Here is a 20,927-nt window from a genome sequence, read left to right as displayed (position 1 = left end):
GGGGTCCCAGAGGGATCTGAGGGGATCTGGGGGGGGTCCCAAAGGCTCCCAGGGGGATCTGGGGGGGTCCCAGAGGGTCCCCGAGGGATCTGGGGGGGTCCCTGTTCCCCAATGGATCCCCTGGGATACCTTCGTTGAGCCCCCAGCCCCATTTCAGACCCCCCCAGCCCCATTTCAGGCCCCCCCCAGAGCCCCCAGCCCCATTTCAGGCCCCCCCCCGAGCCCCCAGCCCCATTTCAGGCCCCCCCCGAGCCCCCAGCCCCATTTCAGCCCCCCCCCGGAGCCCCCAGCCCCATTTCAGCCCCCCCCCGGAGCCCCCAGCCCCATTTCCCCCCGCAGGAGTTCGAGGCCCGGGGCCGGCAGAGCCCCCTCCCCTTCGGGGTTCACAACCTGGACGATCTCCGGAGCCTCGGCCGCCAGCGCGGCTGCTGCCCCTATTTCCTGGCCCGCTCCTCGGTAAGGGGCTGGGGAGCCCGAAACACCCCGAAAACGCCCCAAAAACACCTCGAAACACCCCGAAATACCCCAAAAACACCCCAAAAACACCCCAAAAACACCTCGAAACACCCCAAAACACCTCAAAATCACCTCAGAACACCCCAAAACACCCCAAAATCACCCCAAAAACACCCCGAAACACCCCAAAAACACCCCAAAATACCCCAAAAACACCCCAAAAACACCTCGAAACACCCCAAAACACCTCAAAATCACCTCAGAACACCCCAAAACACCCCAAAATCACCCCAAAAACACCCCGAAACACCCCAAAAACACCCCAAAATACCCCAAAAACACCCCAAAAACACCTCGAAACACCTCAGAACACCCCAAAACACCCCAAAAACACCCCGAAACACCCCAAAATCACCCCGAAACACCCCAAAATCACCTCGGAACACCCCAAAAACACCGCAAAACACCTCAGAACACCCCAAAAACACCTCGAAACACCCCAAAGCACCCCAAAAACACCCCGAAACACCTCAGAACACCCCGAAACACCCCAAAAACACCCCAAAACACCTCAGAACACCCCAAAATCACCTCGGAACACCCCAAAAACACCCCAAAAACACCCCAAAAACACCTCGAAACACCCCGAAACACCTCAGAACACCCCAAAACACCCCAAAATCACCCCGAAACACCTCGAAACACCCCAAAAACACCCCAGAACACCCCAAAACACCCCGAAATCACCCCAGAACACCCCAAAATCACCTCGGAACACCCCAAAACACCCCAAAAGCACCCCGAAACACCTCAGAACACCCCAAAAAACCCAAAAAACACCCCAAAAACACCCCGAAAACACCTCGAAACACCTCGAAACTCCCAAAAATACCACAAAAACACCCCAAAAACACCCCAAAATCACCTCAGAACACCCCTGGGGGACCCCAAAACCCCCTGGGGACCCTGAAAACACCCCAAATCACCCCAAAACACCCCACATTCTTCAGCTGGCCCACGCCAACGTGGTGGTGTACAGCTACCACTACCTGCTGGACCCCAAAATCACCCCAAAATCACCCCAAAATCACCCTAAAACCCCCCCAAAACCCCCTCAGGTGACCCCCAAACCCCCTGAGGGACCCCAAAACACCCTGGGGGACCCCAAAACCCCTCTCAGGTGACCCCAAAACCCCCTGGGGACCCCCAAACCCTTCCCAAAAGCCTTTCTCTCCCACTTGCTCCTCTCATTCTCTCTTAAAAAGTGACTCCAGGACCCCCCCAAAACCCCCTTAAATGACCCCAAAATCACCCCAAAATCACCCCAAAACCCCCTCAGGTGACCCCAAAACCCCTTGGGGGACCCCAAAACACCCAGGGGGACCCCAAAACACCCCAAAATCACCCCAAAACACCCCAAATTCCCCAGCTGGCCCACGCCAACGTGGTGGTGTACAGCTACCACTACCTGCTGGACCCCAAAATCGCCCCAAAATCACCCCTAAAACACCCCAAAATCACCCTAAAACCCCCCTAAAACACCCCAAAATCACCCCAAAACACCCTGGGGACCCCCAAAACCCCCTGGTGACCCCAAATTCCCCAGCTGGCCCACGCCAACGTGGTGGTGTACAGCTACCACTACCTGCTGGACCCCAAAATCACCCCAAAATCACCCCAAAATCACCCTAAAACCCCCCCAAAACCCCCTGGGGGACCCCAAAAACCCCTGGGGGACCCCAAAACACCCCAAATTCCCCCTGGTGACCCCAAATTCCCCAGCTGGCCCACGCCAACGTGGTGGTGTACAGCTACCACTACCTGCTGGACCCCAAAATCACCCCAAAATCACCCCTAAAACACCCCAAAATCACCCCAAAACCCCCCCTGAGGGACCCCCAAACCCCCTGGGTGACCCCAAAACACCCCAAAACACCCCAAATTCCCCCTGGTGACCCCAAATTCCTCAGCTGGCCCACGCCAACGTGGTGGTGTACAGCTACCACTACCTGCTGGACCCCAAAATCGCCCCAAAATCACCCCTAAAACACCCCAAAATCACCCTAAAACCCCCCTAAAACACCCCAAAATCACCCCAAAACACCCTGGGGACCCCCAAAACCCCCTGGTGACCCCAAATTCCCCAGCTGGCCCACGCCAACGTGGTGGTGTACAGCTACCACTACCTGCTGGACCCCAAAATCGCCCTAAAACCCTCTCAGGTGACCCCAAAACACCCCAAAATCACCCTAAAACCCCCCTGGGGATCCCCAAAACCCCCTGGGGACCCCCAAAACACCCCAAAATCACCCCAAAACACCCCAAATTCCTCAGCTGGCCCACGCCAACGTGGTGGTGTACAGCTACCACTACCTGCTGGACCCCAAAATCACCCCAAAATCACCCCAAAATCACCCTAAAACCCCCCTGGGGGACCCCAAAAACCACTGGGGGACCCCAAAACACCCCAAAATCACCCCAAAACACCCCAAATTCCCCCTGGTGACCCCAAATTCCTCAGCTGGCCCACGCCAACGTGGTGGTGTACAGCTACCACTACCTGCTGGACCCCAAAATCGCCCCAAAATCACCCCTGGGTGACCCCCAAACCCCCTGAGGGACCCCAAAACACCCTGGGGGACCCCAAAACCCCTCTCAGGTGACCCCAAAACCCCCTGGGGACCCCCAAAACCCCCTGGGGACCCCCAAACCCTTCCCAAAAGCCTTCCTCTCCCACTTGCTCCTCTCATTCTCTCTTAAAAAGTGACTCCAGGACCCCCCTAAAACCCCCTTAAAACACCCCAAAATCACCCCAAAATCACCCCAAAACCTCCTTGAGGGACCCCAAAACTTCCTGGGGACCCCCAAACCCCTCTCAGGTGACCCCAAAACCCCCTGGGGGACCCCAAAACTTCCTGGGTGACCCCAAAACTTCCTGGGGACCCCCAAAACACCCCAAATTCCTCAGCTGGCCCACGCCAACGTGGTGGTGTACAGCTACCACTACCTGCTGGACCCCAAAATCACCCCAAAACCCTCTCAGGTGACCCCAAAACACCCCAAAATCACCCTAAAACCCCCCTGGGGATCCCCAAAACCCTTTCAGGTGACCCCAAAACCCCCCAAATTCCCCCTGGTGACCCCAAATTCCCCAGCTGGCCCACGCCAACGTGGTGGTGTACAGCTACCACTACCTGCTGGACCCCAAAATCACCCCAAAATCACCCTAAAATCACCCCAAAACCCCCTGGGGGACCCCAAAACCCCCGGGGGGACCCCCAAAACACCCCAAAATCACCCCAAAACCCCCTGGTGACCCCAAATTCCCCAGCTGGCCCACGCCAACGTGGTGGTGTACAGCTACCACTACCTGCTGGACCCCAAAATCACCCCAAAATCACCCCAAAATCACCCTAAAACCCCCCTAAAACACCCCAAAATCACCCCAAAACACCCTGGGGACCCCCAAAACCCCCTGGTGACCCCAAATTCCCCAGCTGGCCCACGCCAACGTGGTGGTGTACAGCTACCACTACCTGCTGGACCCCAAAATCACCCCAAAATCACCCCAAAATCACCCTAAAACCCCCCCAAAACCCCCTCAGGTGACCCCAAAACACCCGGGGGGACCCCAAAACCCCTCTCAGGTGACCCCAAAACCCCCTGGGGGACCCCAAAACCTCCCTGGGGACCCCAAAAACCCTCTCAGGTGACCCCAAAACCCCCTGGGGACCCCAAAAACCCTTCCCAAAAGCCTTCCTCTCCCGCTTGCTCCTCTCATTCTCTCTTAAAAAGTGACTCCAGGACCCCCCTAAAACCCCCTTAAAACACCCCAAAATCACCCCAAAACCCCCTGGGGGACCCCAAAAACCACTGGGGGACCCCAAAACTTCCTGGGGACCCCCAAAATCCTCTCAGGTGACCCCAAATTCCCCAGCTGGCCCACGCCAACGTGGTGGTGTACAGCTACCACTACCTGCTGGACCCCAAAATCACCCCAAAATCACCCCTAAAACACCCCAAAATCACCCTAAAACCCCCCTAAAACACCCCAAAATCACCCCAAAACACCCTGGGGACCCCCAAAACCCCCTGGTGACCCCAAATTCCCCAGCTGGCCCACGCCAACGTGGTGGTGTACAGCTACCACTACCTGCTGGACCCCAAAATCACCCCTAAAACACCCCAAAAACACCCTAAAACCCCCCTGGGGGACCCCCAAACCCCCTGGGGGACCCCAAAAACCACTGGGGGACCCCAAAACCCTCTCAGGTGACCCCAAAATCACCCCAAATTCCCCAGCTGGCCCACGCCAATGTGGTGGTGTACAGCTACCACTACCTGCTGGACCCCAAAATCGCCGGGCTGGTGTCGGCCGAGCTCGCCCGCTCCTCGGTCGTGGTGTTCGACGAAGCTCACAACATCGGTGAGACCCCAGACCCAAATCCCTCCATGGGGTGGGTGGTGAGGAGGGGGTTTCACCCCAAAATGTCTCGTTTTCACCTCGGTTTTGGGGTGTTTTGGGGGTTTTGGGGTGTTTTTGGGGTGTTTTGGGGTTTTTGGGGTGTTTTGGGGTTTTTGGGGTTTTTTTGGGGTTTTTGGGGGGTTTTTGGGGTGTATGGTGTTAGACGAAGCTCACAACATCGGTGAGACCCCAGACCCAAATCCCTCCTGGGGTGGGTGGTGAGGAGGGGGTTTCACCCCAAAATGTCTCGTTTTCACCTCGGTTTTGGGGTGTTTTGGGGGTTTTTGGGGTGTTTTTGGGGGTTTTTGGGGTTTTTTGGGGTGTTTTGGGGGGTTTTTGGGGGGTTTTGGGGGTTTTTGGGGTTTTTTGGGGTTTTTGGGGTGTTTTTGGGGTGTATGGTGTTCGACGAAGCTCACAACATCGGTGAGACCCCAGACCCAAATCCCTTCTGGGGTGGGTGGTGAGGGGGGGTTTTCACCCCAAAATGTCTCGTTTTCACCTCGGTTTTGGGGTGTTTTTGGGTGTTTTTGGGGGGTTTTTGGGGTGTATGGTGTTCGACGAAGCTCACAACATCGGTGAGACCCCAGACCCAAATCCCTCCATGGGGTGGGTGGTGAGGAGGGGGTTTCACCCCAAAATGTCTCGTTTTCACCCCGGTTTTGGGGTGTTTTGGGGGTTTTTGGGGTGTTTTTGGGGTGTTTTTGGGGTTTTTGGGGTGTTTTTGGGGTTTTTGGGGTGTTTTGGGGGTTTTTGGGGTGTTTTTGGGGTGTTTTTGGGGTTTTTGGGGGTTTTTGGGGGGTTTTTGGGGGGTTTTTGGGGTGTATGGTGTTCCACGAAGCTCACAACATCGGTGAGACCCCAGACCCAAATCCCTCCCTGGGGTGGGGGGTGAGGAGGGGGTTTCACCCCAAAATGTCTCGTTTTCACCTCGGTTTTGGGGTTTTTTTGGGGTGTTTTGGGGTGTTTTTGGGGTTTTTGGGGGGTTTTTGGGGTGTATGGTGTTCGACGAAGCTCACAACATCGGTGAGACCCCAGACCCAAATCCCTCCATGGGGTGGGGGGAGAGAGGGGGTTTTCACCCCAAAATGTCTCGTTTTCACCCCGGTTTTGGGGTGTTTTTGGGGTTTTTTGGGGGGTTTTTGGGGTGTTTTTGGGGTTTTTGGGGTGTTTTGGGGGTTTTTGGGGTGTTTTTGGGGTGTATGGTGTTCGACGAAGCTCACAACATCGGTGAGACCCCAGACCCAAATCCCTCCATGGGGTGGGTGGTGAGGGGGGGGTTTTCACCCCAAAATGTCTCGTTTTCACCTCGGTTTTGGGGTGTTTTTGGGGTGTTTTTGGGGGTTTTTGGGGTGTAGATAACGTTTGTATCGAGGCCATGGGTGTCACCATCACGCGGCGGACGCTGGATCGCTGCCAGGGCAACGTGGGAGCGCTGCAGAGCGCGGTGCAGAGGTGGGGAGGGGGCTTGGGGAGGGGGCTTGGGGGGGGTTTGGGGGGATTTGGGGGGGTTTGGGGGCGATTTGGGGGGGTTTGGGGGGGTTTGGGGTCACTTGGCGTCATTTGGGGGGGTTTGGGGGGATTTGGGGGAGTGGGGAGGGGGATTGGGGGTCATTTGGGGGGAATTTGGGGGGTTTGGGGTCATTTGGGGGAGTGGGGAGGGGGCTTGGGGAGGGGGCTTGGGGGGGGTTTGGGGGGTTTGGGGGGGTTTGGGGGGGTTTGGGGTCATTTGGGGTCATTTGGGGGGATTTGGGGGAGTGGGGAGGGGGATTGGGGAGGGGGTTTGGGGGCGATTTGGGGGGGTTTGGGGGGGTTTGTGGTCATTTGGGGGGGTTTGGGGGGGTTTGGGGGGATTTGGGGGAGTGGGGAGGGGGATTGGGGAGGGGGCTTGAGGGGGTTTGGGTGGATTTGGGGGGGTTTGGGGTTAATTGGGGGGGTTTGGGGGGGTTTGGGGTCATTTGGGGGAGTGGGGAGGGGGATTGGGGAGGGGGCTTGGGGGGGGTTTGGGGGGATTTGGGGTCATTTGGGGTCATTTGGGGGAGTGGGGAGGGGGATTTGGGGGGGGTTTGGGGGATTTGGGGGGATTTGGGGGGGATTTGGGGGGGGTTCGGGGTCATTTGGGGGAGTGGGGAGGGGGATTTGGGGGGATTTGGGGGGGTTTGGGGTCATTTGGGGGAGTGGGGAGGGGGCTTGGGGAGGGGGCTTGGGGGGATTTGGGGGGGTTTGGGGGGGTTGGGGGCGATTTGGGGTCATTTGGGGGGGTTTGGGGTCATTTGGGGTCATTTGGGGGGGTTTGGGGGGATTTGGGGGAGTGGGGAGGGGGCTTGGGGAGGGGGCTTGGGGGGATTTGGGGGGGTTTGGGGGGGTTTGGGGTCATTTGGGGTCATTTGGGGGGGTTTGGGGGGATTTGGGGGAGTGGGGAGGGGGATTGGGGAGGGGATTTGGGGGGAGTTTGGGGGGTTTGGGGTCATTTGGGGGAGTGGGGAGGGGGATTGGGGGGGATTGGAGAGGGTTTGGGGAGGGGGTTTGGGGTCATTTGGGGGGGTTTGGGGTCATTTGGGGTCATTTGGGGGGGTTGGGGGGATTTGGGGGAGTGGGGAGGGGGCTTGGGGAGGGGGTTTGGGGTCATTTGGGGTCATTTGGGGGAGTGGGGAGGGGGATTGGGGGGGATTGGAGAGGGTTTGGGGAGGGGGTTTGGGGGGGTTTGGGGGGGTTTGGGGTCGTTTGGGGGGGTTTGGGGTCATTTGGGGTCATTTGGGGGGGTTGGGGGGATTTGGGGGAGTGGGGAGGGGGCTTGGGGAGGGGGTTTGGGGGGAGTTTGGGGTGGATTTTGGGTGCATTTTGGGTGCATTCAGGGTGAATTTGGGCTGGATTTTGGGTGGATTTTGGGTGAATTTGGGCTGGATTTTGGGTGGATTTTGGGTGAATTTGGGCTGGATTTGGGGTGGATTCTGGCTGGATTCTGGCTGGATTTTGGGTGAATTTTGGGTGCATTCAGGGTGAATTTGGGCTGGATTTTGGGTGCATTCAGGGTGAATTTGGGCTGGATTTTGGGTGCATTCAGGGTGAATTTGGGCTGGATTTTGGGTGGATTCTGGGTGGATTTTGGGTGGATTCTGGGTGAATTTTGGCTGGATTTGGGGTGCATTTTGGCTGAATTCTGGGTGGATTCTGGGTGGATTTTGGGTGAATTTTGGGTGCATTCAGGGTGAATTTGGGCTGGATTTTGGGTGGATTTTGGGTGAATTTTGGGTGCATTCAGGGTGAATTTGGGCTGGATTTTGGGTGCATTCAGGGTGATTTTGGGGTGGATTTTGGGTGGATTTTGGGTGAATTTTGGGTGCATTCAGGGTGATTTTAGGCTGGATTTTGGGCTGGATTTTGGGTGAATTTTGGCTGAATTTTGGGTGGATTTTGGGTGAATTTTGTCTGGATTTGGGATGAATTTTGTCTGGATTTGGGGTGGATTCTGGCTGGATTCTGGCTGGATTTTGGTGCATTTTGGGTGCATTCAGGGTGATTTTGGGGTGGATTTTGGGTGGATTTTGGCTGGATTTTGGGTGAATTTGGGCTGGATTTTGGGTGGATTTTGGCTGGATTTTAGCTGGATTCTGGGTGGATTCTGGGTGGATTTTGGCTGGATTTTGGGTGAATTTTGGGTGCATTCAGGGTGATTTTGGGGTGGATTCTGGGTGGATTTTGGGTGAATTTTGGGTGCATTCAGGGTGAATTTGGGCTGGATTTTGGGTGGATTTTGGGTGGATTTTGGGTGAATTCTGGCTGGATTCAGGGTGGATTCTGGCTGGATTTTGGGTGAATTTTGGGTGAATTTTGGGTGCATTCAGGGTGAATTTGGGCTGGATTTTGGGTGCATTCAGGGTGATTTTGGGGTGGATTTTGGGTGGATTTTGGGTGAATTTTGGGTGCATTCAGGGTGATTTTGGGGTGGATTTTGGCTGGATTTTGGGTGAATTTTGGGTGAATTTTGGGTGGATTCTGGGTGGATTCTGGCTGAATTTTGGGTGAATTTTGGGTGCATTCAGGGTGATTTTGGGCTGGATTTTGGGTGGATTTTGGGTGAATTTTGGGTGCATTCAGGGTGATTTTGGGGTGGATTTTGGGTGGATTTTGGGTGCATTCAGGGTGAATTTGGGCTGGATTCTGGCTGGATTCTGGCTGGATTCTGGCTGGATTTTGGGTGCATTTTGGGTGCATTCAGGGTGATTTTGGGGTGGATTTTGGCTGGATTTTGGGTGAATTTTGGGTGGATTCTGGGTGGATTCTGGCTGAATTTTGGGTGAATTTTGGGTGCGTTCAGGGTGATTTTGGGGTGGATTTTGGCTGGATTTTGGGTGAATTTTGGGTGCATTCAGGGTGAATTTGGGCTGGATTTTGGGTGGATTTTGGCTGGATTTAGGGTGGATTTTGGGGTGAATTTGGGTGAATTTTGGCTGGATTTGGGCTGGATTTAGGGTGAATTTTGGCTGGATTTAGGGTGGATTTTGGGGTGAATTTGGGTGAATTTTGGCTGGATTTGGGCTGGATTTTGGGTGAATTTTGGCTGGATTTGGGTGGATTTTGGGCTGGATTTTGTCTCCCAGGCTGAAGGAGACGGACTCCGGGCGTTTGGCAGCCGAGTACCGGCGCCTGCTGCAGGGGCTGCGCGAGGCCGGCGCCGCCCGCGACTCCGACCTGCTCCTGGCCAACCCCGTCCTGCCCGACGAGATCCTGCAGGGTACGGGATCCGCCGGGATCCGCCGGGATCCGCCGGGATCTGCTGGGGTCCCCTGGGGTCTGCTGGGAGTGTGGGAGCCCCCAAAGCCCGCGGGATCCACCCCAAATCCTCCGGGATCCTCCCCCACCAAAAACCCCTGGGATCCACCGGGATCCGCCGGGATCCACCGGGATCCACTGGGGTCTGCTGGGAGTGTGGGAGCCCCCAAACCCTGCGGGATCCACCCCAAATCTTCCAGGATCCTCCCCCACCAAAACCCCCCTGGGATCCGCCGGGATCCGCCGGGATCCGCCGGGGTCTGCTGGGGTCCCCTGGGAGTGTGGGAGCCCCCAACCCCCGCGGGATCCACCCCAAATCCTCCGGGATCCTCCCCCCTAAAATTCAGCCCAGGGAGAGCTTTTGGGGTTTGGGATCCACCGGGATTCACTGGGATCCGCCGGGATCCACCGGGATCTGCTGGGGTCTGCTGGGGTCCCCTGGGGCTGTGGGAGCCCCCAAACCCCGCGGGATCCACCCCAAATCTTCCAGGATCCTCCCCCACCAAAACCCCCTGGGATCCACCGGGATCCACCGGGATCTGCTGGGGTCCCCTGGGAGTGTGGGAGCCCCCAAACCCTGCAGGATCCACCCCAAATCTTCCAGGATCCTCTCCCCCTAAAATTCAGCCCAGGGAGAGCTTTTGGGGTTTGGGATCTGCCGGGATCTGCTGGGGTCCCCTTGGGCTGTGGGAGCCCCCAAACCCTGCAGGATCCACCCCAAATCCTCCGGGTTCCTCCCCCCTAAAATTCAGCCCAGGGAGAGCTTTTGGGGTTTGGGATCCACCGGGATCCACTGGGATCCGCTGGGATCCACCGGGGTCCCCTGGGGTCTGCTGGGGTCCCCTGGGGCTGTGGGAGCCCCCAAACCCCGCGGGATCCACCCCAAATCTTCCAGGATCCTCCCCCACCAAAACCCCCCTGGTTTGGGGTGAATTTTGGGGTGAATTTTGGGGTTTTCAGGGTGGATTTTGGGGATTTTTGGGTGAATTTTGGGGTTTTTGGGTGTCCCTGACCCCGTTTCTCCCCTCCCAGAGGCCGTTCCGGGCAGCATCCGCACGGCCGAGCGCTTTGTGGGGTTCCTGGGGTGGATTTTTGGGTGAATTTTGGGGTTTTTGGGGTGGTTTTTAGGGGTTTTTGGGTGAATTTTGAGGGTTTTGGGTGTCCCTGACCCCGTTTCTCCCCTCCCAGAGGCCGTTCCGGGCAGCATCCGCACGGCCGAGCGCTTTGTGGGGTTCCTGGGGTGGATTTTGGGGTGAATTTTGGGGTTTTCAGGGTGTTTTTTGGGGTTTTTGGGGTGGTTTTTGGGGTTTTCAGGGTGTTTTTGGAGGTTTTTGGGTGTCCCTGACCCCGTTTTCCCCCTCCCAGAGGCCGTTCCGGGCAGCATCCGCACGGCCGAGCACTTTGTGGGGTTCCTGCGGCGCCTGGTCGAGCACCTGCGGGCGCAGCTGAGGGGACCCCGCGTGCAGCAGCTCAGCCCCCCGGCCTTCCTGCGGGAGCTGCGCGACAGGGTCTGCATCGAGCGCAAACCCCTCAGGTCTGGGGACCCCAAAAACGGGATCAGGACCCCAAAAAATGGGATCAGGACCCCAAAAATCCCCCTTGGGACCCCAAAAAACGGGATCGGGACCCCAAAAAACCTCATTGGGAGCCCTAAAAATGGGATTGGGACCCCAAAACTGGGATCAAGACCCCAAAAAATGGGATCAGGACCCAAAAATCCCCATTGAGACCCCAAAAAATGGGATTGGGACCCCAAAAATCCCCATTGGGACCCCAAAAAACAGGATCAGGACCCCAAAAAACGGGATTGGGACCCCATAAAACCTCATTAGGAGCCCTAAAATGGGATTGTGACCCCAAAAAATGGGATCGGGACCCCAAAAAATGGGATCAGGACCCCAAAAATCCCCATTGGGACCCCAAAAATCCCCCTTGAGACCCCAAAAATCCCCCTAAAGAGCCCCCCGGCCCTTCCTGCGGGAGCTGCGCGACAGGGTCTGCATCGAGCGCAAACCCCTCAGGTCTGGGGACCCCAAAAATGGGATCAGGACCCCAAAAAACCCCATTGGGACCCCAAAAATGGGATTGGGACCCCAAAACTGGGATCAGGACGCCAAAAAACCCCATTGGGACCCCAAAAAACGGGATCGGGACCCCAAAAAACCCCATTGGGACCCCAAAAATGGGATCAGGACCCCAAAAAACCCCAGTGAGACCCCAAAAAATGGGATCAGGGACCCCAAAAATGGGATCGGGACCCCAAAAAATGGGATTGGGACCCCAAAAATCCCCATTGGGAGCCCCAAAAAACGGGATTGGGACCCCAAAAAACCCCATTGAGAGCCCTAAAAATGGGACTGGGACCCCAAAAAATGGGATCAGGACCCCAAAAAAAGGCGTTGGGACCCCAAAAAACCCCATTGGGACCCCAAAAAAGGGGATTGGGACCCCAAAAAATGGGATTGGGACCCCAAAAACGGATTTTTGGGGTTCTTGGGGTGTTTTTTGGGGTTTTCAGGGTGGTTTGTGGGGTTTTTTGGGGTCCCTGAGGTGTTTTTTTGGGGTTTTGGGGTTCCTGGGGTGGTTTTTGGGGTTTTTTGGGTTCCCTGAGGTGTTTTTTGGGGTCCCTGGAGTGGTTTGGGGGTTTTTTTTGGGGTTCTTGGGGTGGTTTTTGGGGTCCCTGGGGGTTTTTTTTTGGGGTTTTGGGGTTCTTGGGGTGTTTTTTGGGGTTTTCAGGGTGGTTTGTGGGGTTTTTTGGGGTCCCTGAGGTGTTTTTTGGGGTCCCTGAGGTGTTTTTTTGGGGTTTTGGGGTTCCTGGGGTGTTTTTTGGGGTCCCTGGGGTGTTTTTGGGGTTTTTAGGGTGTTTTTTGGGGTTTTTGGGGTCCCTGGGGTGTTTTTTGGGGTTTTTAGGGTGGTTTTTGGGGTTTTTTGGGGTCCCTGAGGTGTTTTTTGGGGTCCCTGACCCCCAAATTCTCCGTTTCCAGGTTCTGTGCCGAGCGCCTGCACTCCCTGCTCCAGAATCTCCCCTTGGGGAGGTTTTGGGAATCCTGGGGTTGTTTTTTGGGGTTTTTAGGGTGTTTTTTGGTGTTTTTGGGGTCCCTGGGGTGTTTTTTGGGGTCCCTGGGGTGTTTTTTTGGGGTTTTCAGGGTGGTTTTTGGGGTTTTGGGGTTCCTGGGGTGTTTTTTGGGGTTTTTAGGGTGGTTTTTTGGGGTTTTCAGGGTGGTTTTTGGGGTTTTTTGGGGTCCCTGAGGTGTTTTTTGGGGTCCCTGACCCCCAAATTCTCCGTTTCCAGGTTCTGTGCCGAGCGCCTGCACTCCCTGCTCCAGAATCTCCCCTTGGGGAGGTTTTGGGAATCCTGGGGTTGTTTTTTGGGGTTTTTAGGGTGTTTTTTGGTGTTTTTGGGGTCCCTGGGGTGGTTTTTGTGGTCCCTGGGGTGTTTTTTGGGGTTTTCAGGGTGGTTTTTGGGGTTTTTTGGGGTCCCTGGGGTGTTTTTAGGGGTCCCTGGGGGGCTTTTTTTGGGGTTTTGGGGTTCCTGGGGTGTTTTTTGGGGTTTTTAGGGTGGTTTTTTGGGGTTTTCAGGGTGGTTTTTGGGGTTTTTTGGGGTCTCTGAGGTGTTTTTTGGGGTCCCTGACCCCCAAATTCTCCGTTTCCAGGTTCTGTGCCGAGCGCCTGCACTCCCTGCTCCGCACCCTCGCCCTCCCCGACGTCGCCGACTTCTCCCCCATCACCCTGGTGGCCAACTTCGCCACCCTGGTCAGCACCTACAGCAAAGGTGAGCCCCAAAAACCCCAAAATCCGCCCCAAAATCCACCCCAAAATTCACCAAAAAAAACCCCAAAATTCACCCCAAAATCCACCCCAAAAATCCACCCAAAAAACCCCAAAATCCCCCCAAAAAACCCCAAAAATCCACCCCAAAATTCACCAAAAAACCCGCCAAAATCCACCCCAAAAAACCCCAAAATCCACCCCAAAAAACCCCAAAAATCCACCCAAAAATTCACCAAAAAACCCCCAAAAATCCACCAAAAAAACCCCAAAAATCCACCCAAAAAACCCCAAAAATCCACCCAAAAAATCCACCCCAAAAACCCCAAAATCCACCCCAAAAACCCCAATATCCACCCCAAAATCCACCCCAAAATTCACCCCAAAAACCCCAAAAATCCACCCAAAAACCCCAAAATCCACCCCAAAAGACCCCAAATCCCACCAAAATCCCCCCAAAAACCTGCCCAAAAAAAGCCCAAAATCCCCCCTAAAATCACCAAAAAAACCCAAAAAAAATCCCAAAAAATCCCCCAAAAAATCCAAAAAACCCCAAAAACCCCAAAATTCACCCAAAAAACCTCAAAAGACCCCAAAAGACCCCAAAAAACCCCCAAATCCCACCAAAATCCCCCCAAAAACCTGCCCAAAAAAACCCCAAAATTCCCATTAAAATCACAAAAAAAACCCCAAAAAATCCCAAAAAAATCCCAAAAAATCCCCAAAAATCCAAAAAACCCCAAAAACCCCAAAATTCACCCAAAAACCCCAAAATTCACCCAAAAAACCCCAAAAGACCCCAAAAAACCCCAAATCCCCCCAGGTTTCACCATCATCATCGAGCCCTTCGACGACCGCACCCCGAGCATTTCCAACCCCGTGCTGCACTTCAGGTGGGGATTTTGGGGGGAATTTGGGGCAATTTGGGGTTTTTTGGGGTTTTTTGGGGTTTTTGGGGTTTTTGGGATTTTTTGGGATTTTTGGGGGTTTTTTTGGGGTTTTTTTGGGGTTTTTTTGGGGTTTTTTTGGGGTTTTTTTAGGGGATTTTGGGGGTTTTTCTGGGCAGGTTTGGGTTTTTTGGGGGGGTGATTTGGGGTTTTTTGGGGGGAATTTGGGGGAATTTGGGATTTTTGGGGAATTTGGGATTTTTTTGGGTTTTTTTGGGGTTTTTTGGGGGTTTTTTTGGGTTTTTTCTGGGGTTTTTTTGGGGTTTTTTTAGGGGATTTTGGGGTTTTTTTTTGGGCAGGTTTTGGGTTTTTTGGGGGGTTGATTTGGGGTTTTTTGGGGGGAATTTGGGGGAATTTGGGGTATTTTGGGGTTTTTTGGGGTTTTTGGGGTTTTGGGGATTTTTTGGGGTTTTTTGGGGATTTTTTGGGGGTTTTTTGGGGTTTTTTTAGGGGATTTTGGGGTTTTTTTTGGGCAGGTTTTGGGTTTTTTGGGGGGTTGATTTGGGGTTTTTTGGGGGAATTTGGGATTTTTGGGGTTTTTTTGGGATTTTTGGGGGTTTTTTGGGATTTTTTGGGGGTTTTTGGGTATTTTGAGTTTTTTTGGGGGAGGGATTTGTGGTTTTGGGGGAGATTTTGGGAGGATTTTGGGGTTTTTTGGGAGATTTGGGGGTTTTTTAGGAGTTTTTTGGGTGTTTTTTGGGGTTTTTTGGGTGGTTTTGGGGGTATTTTGGGGTTTTTTGGGGTGGTTTTGGGGTTTTTTTGGGTGGTTTTTTGGGTATTTTGGGGTTTTTTGGGGTTTTTTGGGGTGGTTTTGGGGGTTTTTTTGGGTGCTGAAGCCCCCCCGGGACCCCTCCCCAGCTGCCTGGACGCCTCCATCGCCATCAGACCCGTGTTCGAGCGCTTCCAGTCGGTCATCGTCACCTCGGGGGTGAGAGACCCCCAAAAACACCCCAAAACACCCCAAAATACCCCAAAATACCCCAAAAACACCCCAAAATACCCCAAAAACACCCCAAAATACCCCAAAATACACCTGGGACCCCCAAAAACACCCCAAAAACACCCCAAGAACACCCCCAAATACCCCAAAATACACCTGGGACCCCCAAAAACACCCCAAAAACACCCCAAAAACACCCCAAATACCCCAAGAACACCCCAAAATACCCCCAAAATGCTCCTGGGACCCCCAAAAACACCCCAAAATACCCCAAAAACACCCCAAAATAATCCTGGAACATTCCATCGTCACCTTGGGGGTGAGAGACCCCCAAAAACACCCCAAAAACACCCCAAACTACCCCAAAATACCTCAAAAACACCCCAAAAACACCCCAAATACCCCAAAAACACCCCAAAATATCCCAAAATACACCTGGGACCCCCAAAAACACCCCAAAATACCCCAAAAACACCCCAAAATACACCTGGAACATTCCATCGTCACCTCGGGGGTGAGAGACCCCCAAAAACACCCCAAAAACACCCCAAACTACCCCAAAATACCTCAAAAACACCCCAAAATACCCCAAAATACCCCAAAAACACCCCAAAATAACCCTGGGACCCCAAAAAACACCCCAAAATACCCCAAAAACACCCCAAATACCCCAAAAACACCCCAAAATACCCCAAAATACACCTGGGACCCCCAAAATACCCCAAAAACACCCCCAAATACCCCAAAAACACCCCAAAATACCCCAAAAACACCCCCAAATACCCCAAAATACACCTGGGACCCCCAAAAACACCCCAAAAACACCCCAAAATACCCCCAAAATGCTCCTGGGACCCCCAAAATACCCCAAAAACACCCCAAATACCCCAAAAACACCCCAAAAATACCCCAAATATCCCAAAATGCTCCTGGGACCCCCAAAAACACCCCAAAATACCCCAAAAACACCCCAAAATACACCTGGAACATTCCATCGTCACCTCGGGGGTGAGAGACCCCCAAAAACAGCCCAAAACACCCCTGGGACACCCCAAAAACACCCCAAAAACACCCCAAAAACACCCCAAATACCCCAAAAACACCCCAAAATACCCCAAAATACACCTGGGACCCCCAAAAACACCCCAAAATACCCCAAAAACACCCCAAAATAATCCTGGAACATTCCATCGTCACCTTGGGGGTGAGAGACCCCCAAAAACACCCCAAAAACACCCCAAACTACCCCAAAATACCTCAAAAACACCCCAAAATACACCTGGGACCCCCCAAAATACCCCTGGGACCCCCAAAATACACCTGGGACCCCCCAAAAACACCCCAAAATACCCCAAAAAGACCCCAAAATACCCCAAAATACACCTGGAACATCCCATCGTCACCTTGGGGGTGAGAGACCCCCAAAAACACCCCAAAAACACCCCAAAAACACCCCAAAATACCCCAAAAACACCCCAAAATACCCCAAAATACACCTGGGACCCCCAAAATACCCCCAAAAACACCCCTGGGACCCCCTAAAAGACCCCAAAATACACCTTGGACCCCCCAAATACCCCCAAAAAACACCCCAAAATAACCCCAGGACCCCCCAAAATACCCCTGGGACCCCCTTAAAGACCCCAAAATACACCTGGGACCCCCCAAAATACCCCTGGAACCCCCCAAAATACCCCCAAAAACACCCCAAAATACCCCTGGGACCCCCCAAAATACCCCAAAATACACCTGGGACCCCCCCCCCCAAAATCTCTGGGACCCCCAAACACCCCCAGGACGCCCCAAAAATCCCTGGGACCCCCTTGAACCCCCCCAAATCCCCCCAGGAACCCCCCCAAATCCCCTTGAACCCCCCCAAATCCCCTCGGGACCCCCCCAGATCCCCTCGGGACCCCCCCAAATCCCCTCGGGACCCCCCCAAATCCCCCCGAGACCCCCCCAAATCCCCTCTGGACCCCCCCAAATCCCCTTGAATCCCCCCAAATCCCCTCGGGACCCCCCCAAATCCCCTTGAACCCCCCCAAATCCCCTCGGGACCCCCCAAATCCCCTCGGGACCCCCCCAAATCCCCTCGAGACCCCCCCAAATCCCCTTGAATCCCCCCAAATCCCCTCGGGACCCCCCCAGATCCCCTCGGGACCCCCCCAAATCCCCTCGGGACCCCCCCAAATCCCCCCGAGACCCCCCCAAATCCCCTCTGGACCCCCCCAAATCCCCTTGAATCCCCCCAAATCCCCTCGGGACCCCCCCAAATCCCCTTGAACCCCCCCAAATCCCCTCGGGACCCCCCAAATCCCCTCGGGACCCCCCCAAATCCCCTCGAGACCCCCCCAAATCCCCTTGAACCCCCCCAAATCCCCTCGGGACCCCCCCAAATCCCCCCGAGACCCCCCCAAATCCCCCCGAGACCCCCCCAAATCCCCTCGGGACCCCCCCAAATCCCCTTGAACCCCCCCAAATCCCCTTGAGACCCCCCCAATCCCCTCGGGACCCCCCCAAATCCCCTCGGGACCCCCCCAAATCCCCTTGAACCCCCCCAAATCCCCTTGAGACCCCCCAAATCCCCTCGGGACCCCCCCAATCCCCTCGGGACCCCCCAGACCCCCTTGGGACCCCCCCCAAATCCCCCCCGAGACCCCCCCAAATCCCCTTGAACCCCCCCAAATCCCCCCGAGACCCCCCCAAATCCCCCCGAGACCCCCCCAAATCCCCTCGAGACCCCCCCAAATCCCCTCGAGACCCCCCCAAATCCCCCCGAGACCCCCCCAAATCCCCTCGGGACCCCCCCAGATCCCCTCGGGACCCCTCCCCTGACCCCCCCTTTATTTCCCCTCCCCCCCCCAGACTTTGTCCCCCCTGGAATTTTACCCCAAAATCCTGGGATTCCGCCCCGTTACCATGGCAACCTTCAGCATGACCCTGGCACGGGACTGCCTCTGCCCCATGGTGGGTCCGGGGGGGTCCTGGGGGGCTTTGGGGGGGCTTTGGGGGGTCCTGGGGGGTCTCAAGGGGGTCCTGGGGGAATTTGGGGGGTCCTGGGGGCTTTGGGGGAGTCTCAAGGGGGTCCTGGGGGGTTTTGGGGGGCTCCCAGGGGGGTCTCAAGGGGGTTCTGGGGGGATTTGGGGGGGTCTCAAGGGGGTCTTGGGGAGATCTGGGGTATCCTGGGGGGTCTCAACGGGGTCCTGGGGGGGCTTTGGGGGGTCCTGGGGGGTCTCAAGGGGGTCCTGGGGGGATTTGGGGGGGTCCTGGGGGGATTTGGGGGGTTCTGGGGGGGCTTGGGGGGCTCCCAGGGGGGGATTTGGGGGGTCCTGGGGGGATTTGGGGGCTCCCAGGGGGGGTCTCAAGGGGGTCCTGGGGGTATTTGGGGGGTCTCGGGGGGGTCTCAAGGGGGTCCTGAGGGGATTCTGGGGGGTCCTGGGGGTCTTGGGGGGCTCCCAGGGGGGTATTTGGGGGGTCCTGGAGGGATTTGGGGCATCCTGGGGGGTCTCAAGGGGGTCCTGGGGGGGTCCTGGGGGGATTTGGGGGGTCCTGGGGGGTCTCAAGGGGGCTTTGGGGGGTCTCAAGGGGGTCCTGGGGGGCTTTGGGGGGTCCTGGGGGGATTTTGGGGCATCCTGAGGGGTCTCAAGGGGGTCCTGGGGGGATTCTGGGGGGTCCTGGGGGGATTTGGGGGGTCTCAAGGGGGTCTTGGGGGGATTTGGGGCATCCTGGGGGGTCTCAAGGGGGTCCTGGGGGGGTCCTGGGGGATTTGGGGGGTCTCAATGGGGTCCTAGGGGGGTCCTGGGGGGTCTCAAGGGGGTTCTGGGGGGATTTGGGGGGTCCCAGGGGGTCTCAGGGGTATTTGGGGGGCTCCCAGGGGGGTCCCAGGTGGATTTGGGGGGTCCCAGGGGGGTCCCAGGGGTATTTGGGGGGGGTCCCAGGTGGATTTGGGGGGTCCCAGGGGGGTCCCAGGTGGATTTGGGGGGTCTCAGGGGTATTTGGGGGGTCCCAGGTGGATTTGGGGGGTCCCAGGGGGGTCCCAGGGGAATTTGGGGGGGTCCCAGGGGTATTTGGGGGGTCTCAGGTGGATTTGGGGGGTCTCAGGGGTATTTGGGGGGTCCCAGGTGGATTTGGGGGGTCCCAGGGGGGTCCCAGGTGGATTTGGGGGGTCCCAGATGGATTTGGGGGGTCCCAGGGGGGTCCCAGGTGGATTTGGGGGGTCCCAGGGGGTCTCAGGTGGATTTGGGGGGTCCCAGGGGGGTCCCAGGGGAATTTGGGGGGTCCCCGGGGGTCTCACAGACCCCTCCCCGCCCCCTCCCCAGATCGTGGGCCGAGGCAACGACCAGGTGGCCATGAGCTCCAAATTCGAGACCCGCGAGGACATCGGTGGGTCTGGGGGCTTCAGGAGGGGTTTGGGGGGGGGATTTGGGTCTGGGGGGGCTTTGGGGAGGGGTCTCGGGGGGATTTGGGGAATTTTGGGATTTTTTGGGGATTTTTTTGGGATTTTTTTGGGTTTTTTGGGGGGGATTTTGGGGTTTTTTTGAGCTCCAAATTCAAGACCCATGAGGACATTTGTGGGTCTGGGGGCTTCAGGAGGGGTTCGGGGGGGATTTGGGTCTGGGGGGGCTTTGGGGAGGGGTCTCGGGGGGATTTGGGGATTTTTGGGATTTTTTGGGGATTTTTTTGTGATTTTTTGGGGATTTTTTGGGCGTTTTGGGTTTTTTTGGAGCTCCAAATTCAAGACCCATGAGGACATTTATGGGTCTGGGGGCTTCAGGGGGGGTTTGGGGGGGATTTGGGTCTGGGGGGGCTTTGGGGAGGGGTCTCGGGGGGATTTGGGGATTTTTGGGGATTTTTTGGGGATTTTTTGTGGTTTTTTTGAGGGGATTTTGGGGTTTTTTGGGGTTTTTTTTGTGATTTTTTGGGGTTTTTTTGGGGGGATTTTGGGGTGAATTTTGGGGGGATTTTGGGGTGAATTTTGGGGGCATTTTGGGGTCTCTGGGCTGAATTTTGGGTGAATTTTGGGGGGATTTTGGGGGGGATTTTGGGGTCTCTGGGCTGAATTTTGGGGGGATTTTAATTGATTTTTGGCTGAATTTTGAGGGGATTTTGGGGTGAATTTTGGGGGATTTTGGGGTGAATTTTGGGGGGATTTTGGGCTGAATTTTGGGTGAATTTTGGGGGGATTTTGGGGGGGATTTTGGGGTCTCTGGGCTGAATTTTGGGGGGATTTTAATTGATTTTTGGCTGAATTTTGAGGGGATTTTGGGGAATTTTGGGGGGATTTTGGGGGATTTTGGGGTCTCAGGATCTCAGGAGGAATTTGGGGATTTTTTGGGGGTCCCAATAACCCCAAAACCCCCCGAAATCCCCCCAAAATTCCAGCTGTGATCAGGAATTACGGGCAGCTGCTCCTGGAGCTCTGGGGGGGATTTTGGGGTGAATTTTGGGGGGATTTTGGGGGGATTTTGGGGTGAATTTTGGGGGGATTTTGGGTGAATTTTGGGGGGATTTTGGGCTGAATTTGGGGGGATTTTGGGGGGGATTTTAGGGGGATTTTGGGGTGAATTTTGGGGGCATTTTG

The 20,927-nt window shown here is 55.7% G+C and overlaps 1 protein-coding gene across 1 annotated transcript in view; it reads left to right on the top strand.

Annotated features, from left to right (window-relative positions):
* The window catches only part of ERCC2 (ERCC excision repair 2, TFIIH core complex helicase subunit), a 39,154-nt gene that overhangs the window by 4,790 nt on the left and 13,437 nt on the right, over positions 1-20,927 (top strand). The window contains exons 7-16 of the mRNA XM_086872085.1: positions 340-456; positions 4,759-4,882; positions 6,277-6,373; positions 9,520-9,653; positions 11,057-11,225; positions 13,345-13,463; positions 14,283-14,352; positions 15,265-15,334; positions 18,212-18,313; positions 19,666-19,729. Of these exons, the coding sequence (XP_086728211.1) occupies positions 340-456; positions 4,759-4,882; positions 6,277-6,373; positions 9,520-9,653; positions 11,057-11,225; positions 13,345-13,463; positions 14,283-14,352; positions 15,265-15,334; positions 18,212-18,313; positions 19,666-19,729 (1,066 nt within the window). The remainder of the gene's footprint in view (positions 1-339; positions 457-4,758; positions 4,883-6,276; positions 6,374-9,519; positions 9,654-11,056; positions 11,226-13,344; positions 13,464-14,282; positions 14,353-15,264; positions 15,335-18,211; positions 18,314-19,665; positions 19,730-20,927) is intronic.

The sequence above is a fragment of the Cyanistes caeruleus genome, chromosome 38 (assembly GCF_971803275.1).
Source record: "Cyanistes caeruleus chromosome 38, bCyaCae1.hap1.1, whole genome shotgun sequence".
Classification (NCBI taxonomy): Eukaryota; Metazoa; Chordata; class Aves; order Passeriformes; family Paridae; genus Cyanistes; species Cyanistes caeruleus.
Note: the sequence above shows the minus strand (reverse complement) of the source record. Positions and strands in the feature narration are given on the sequence as shown.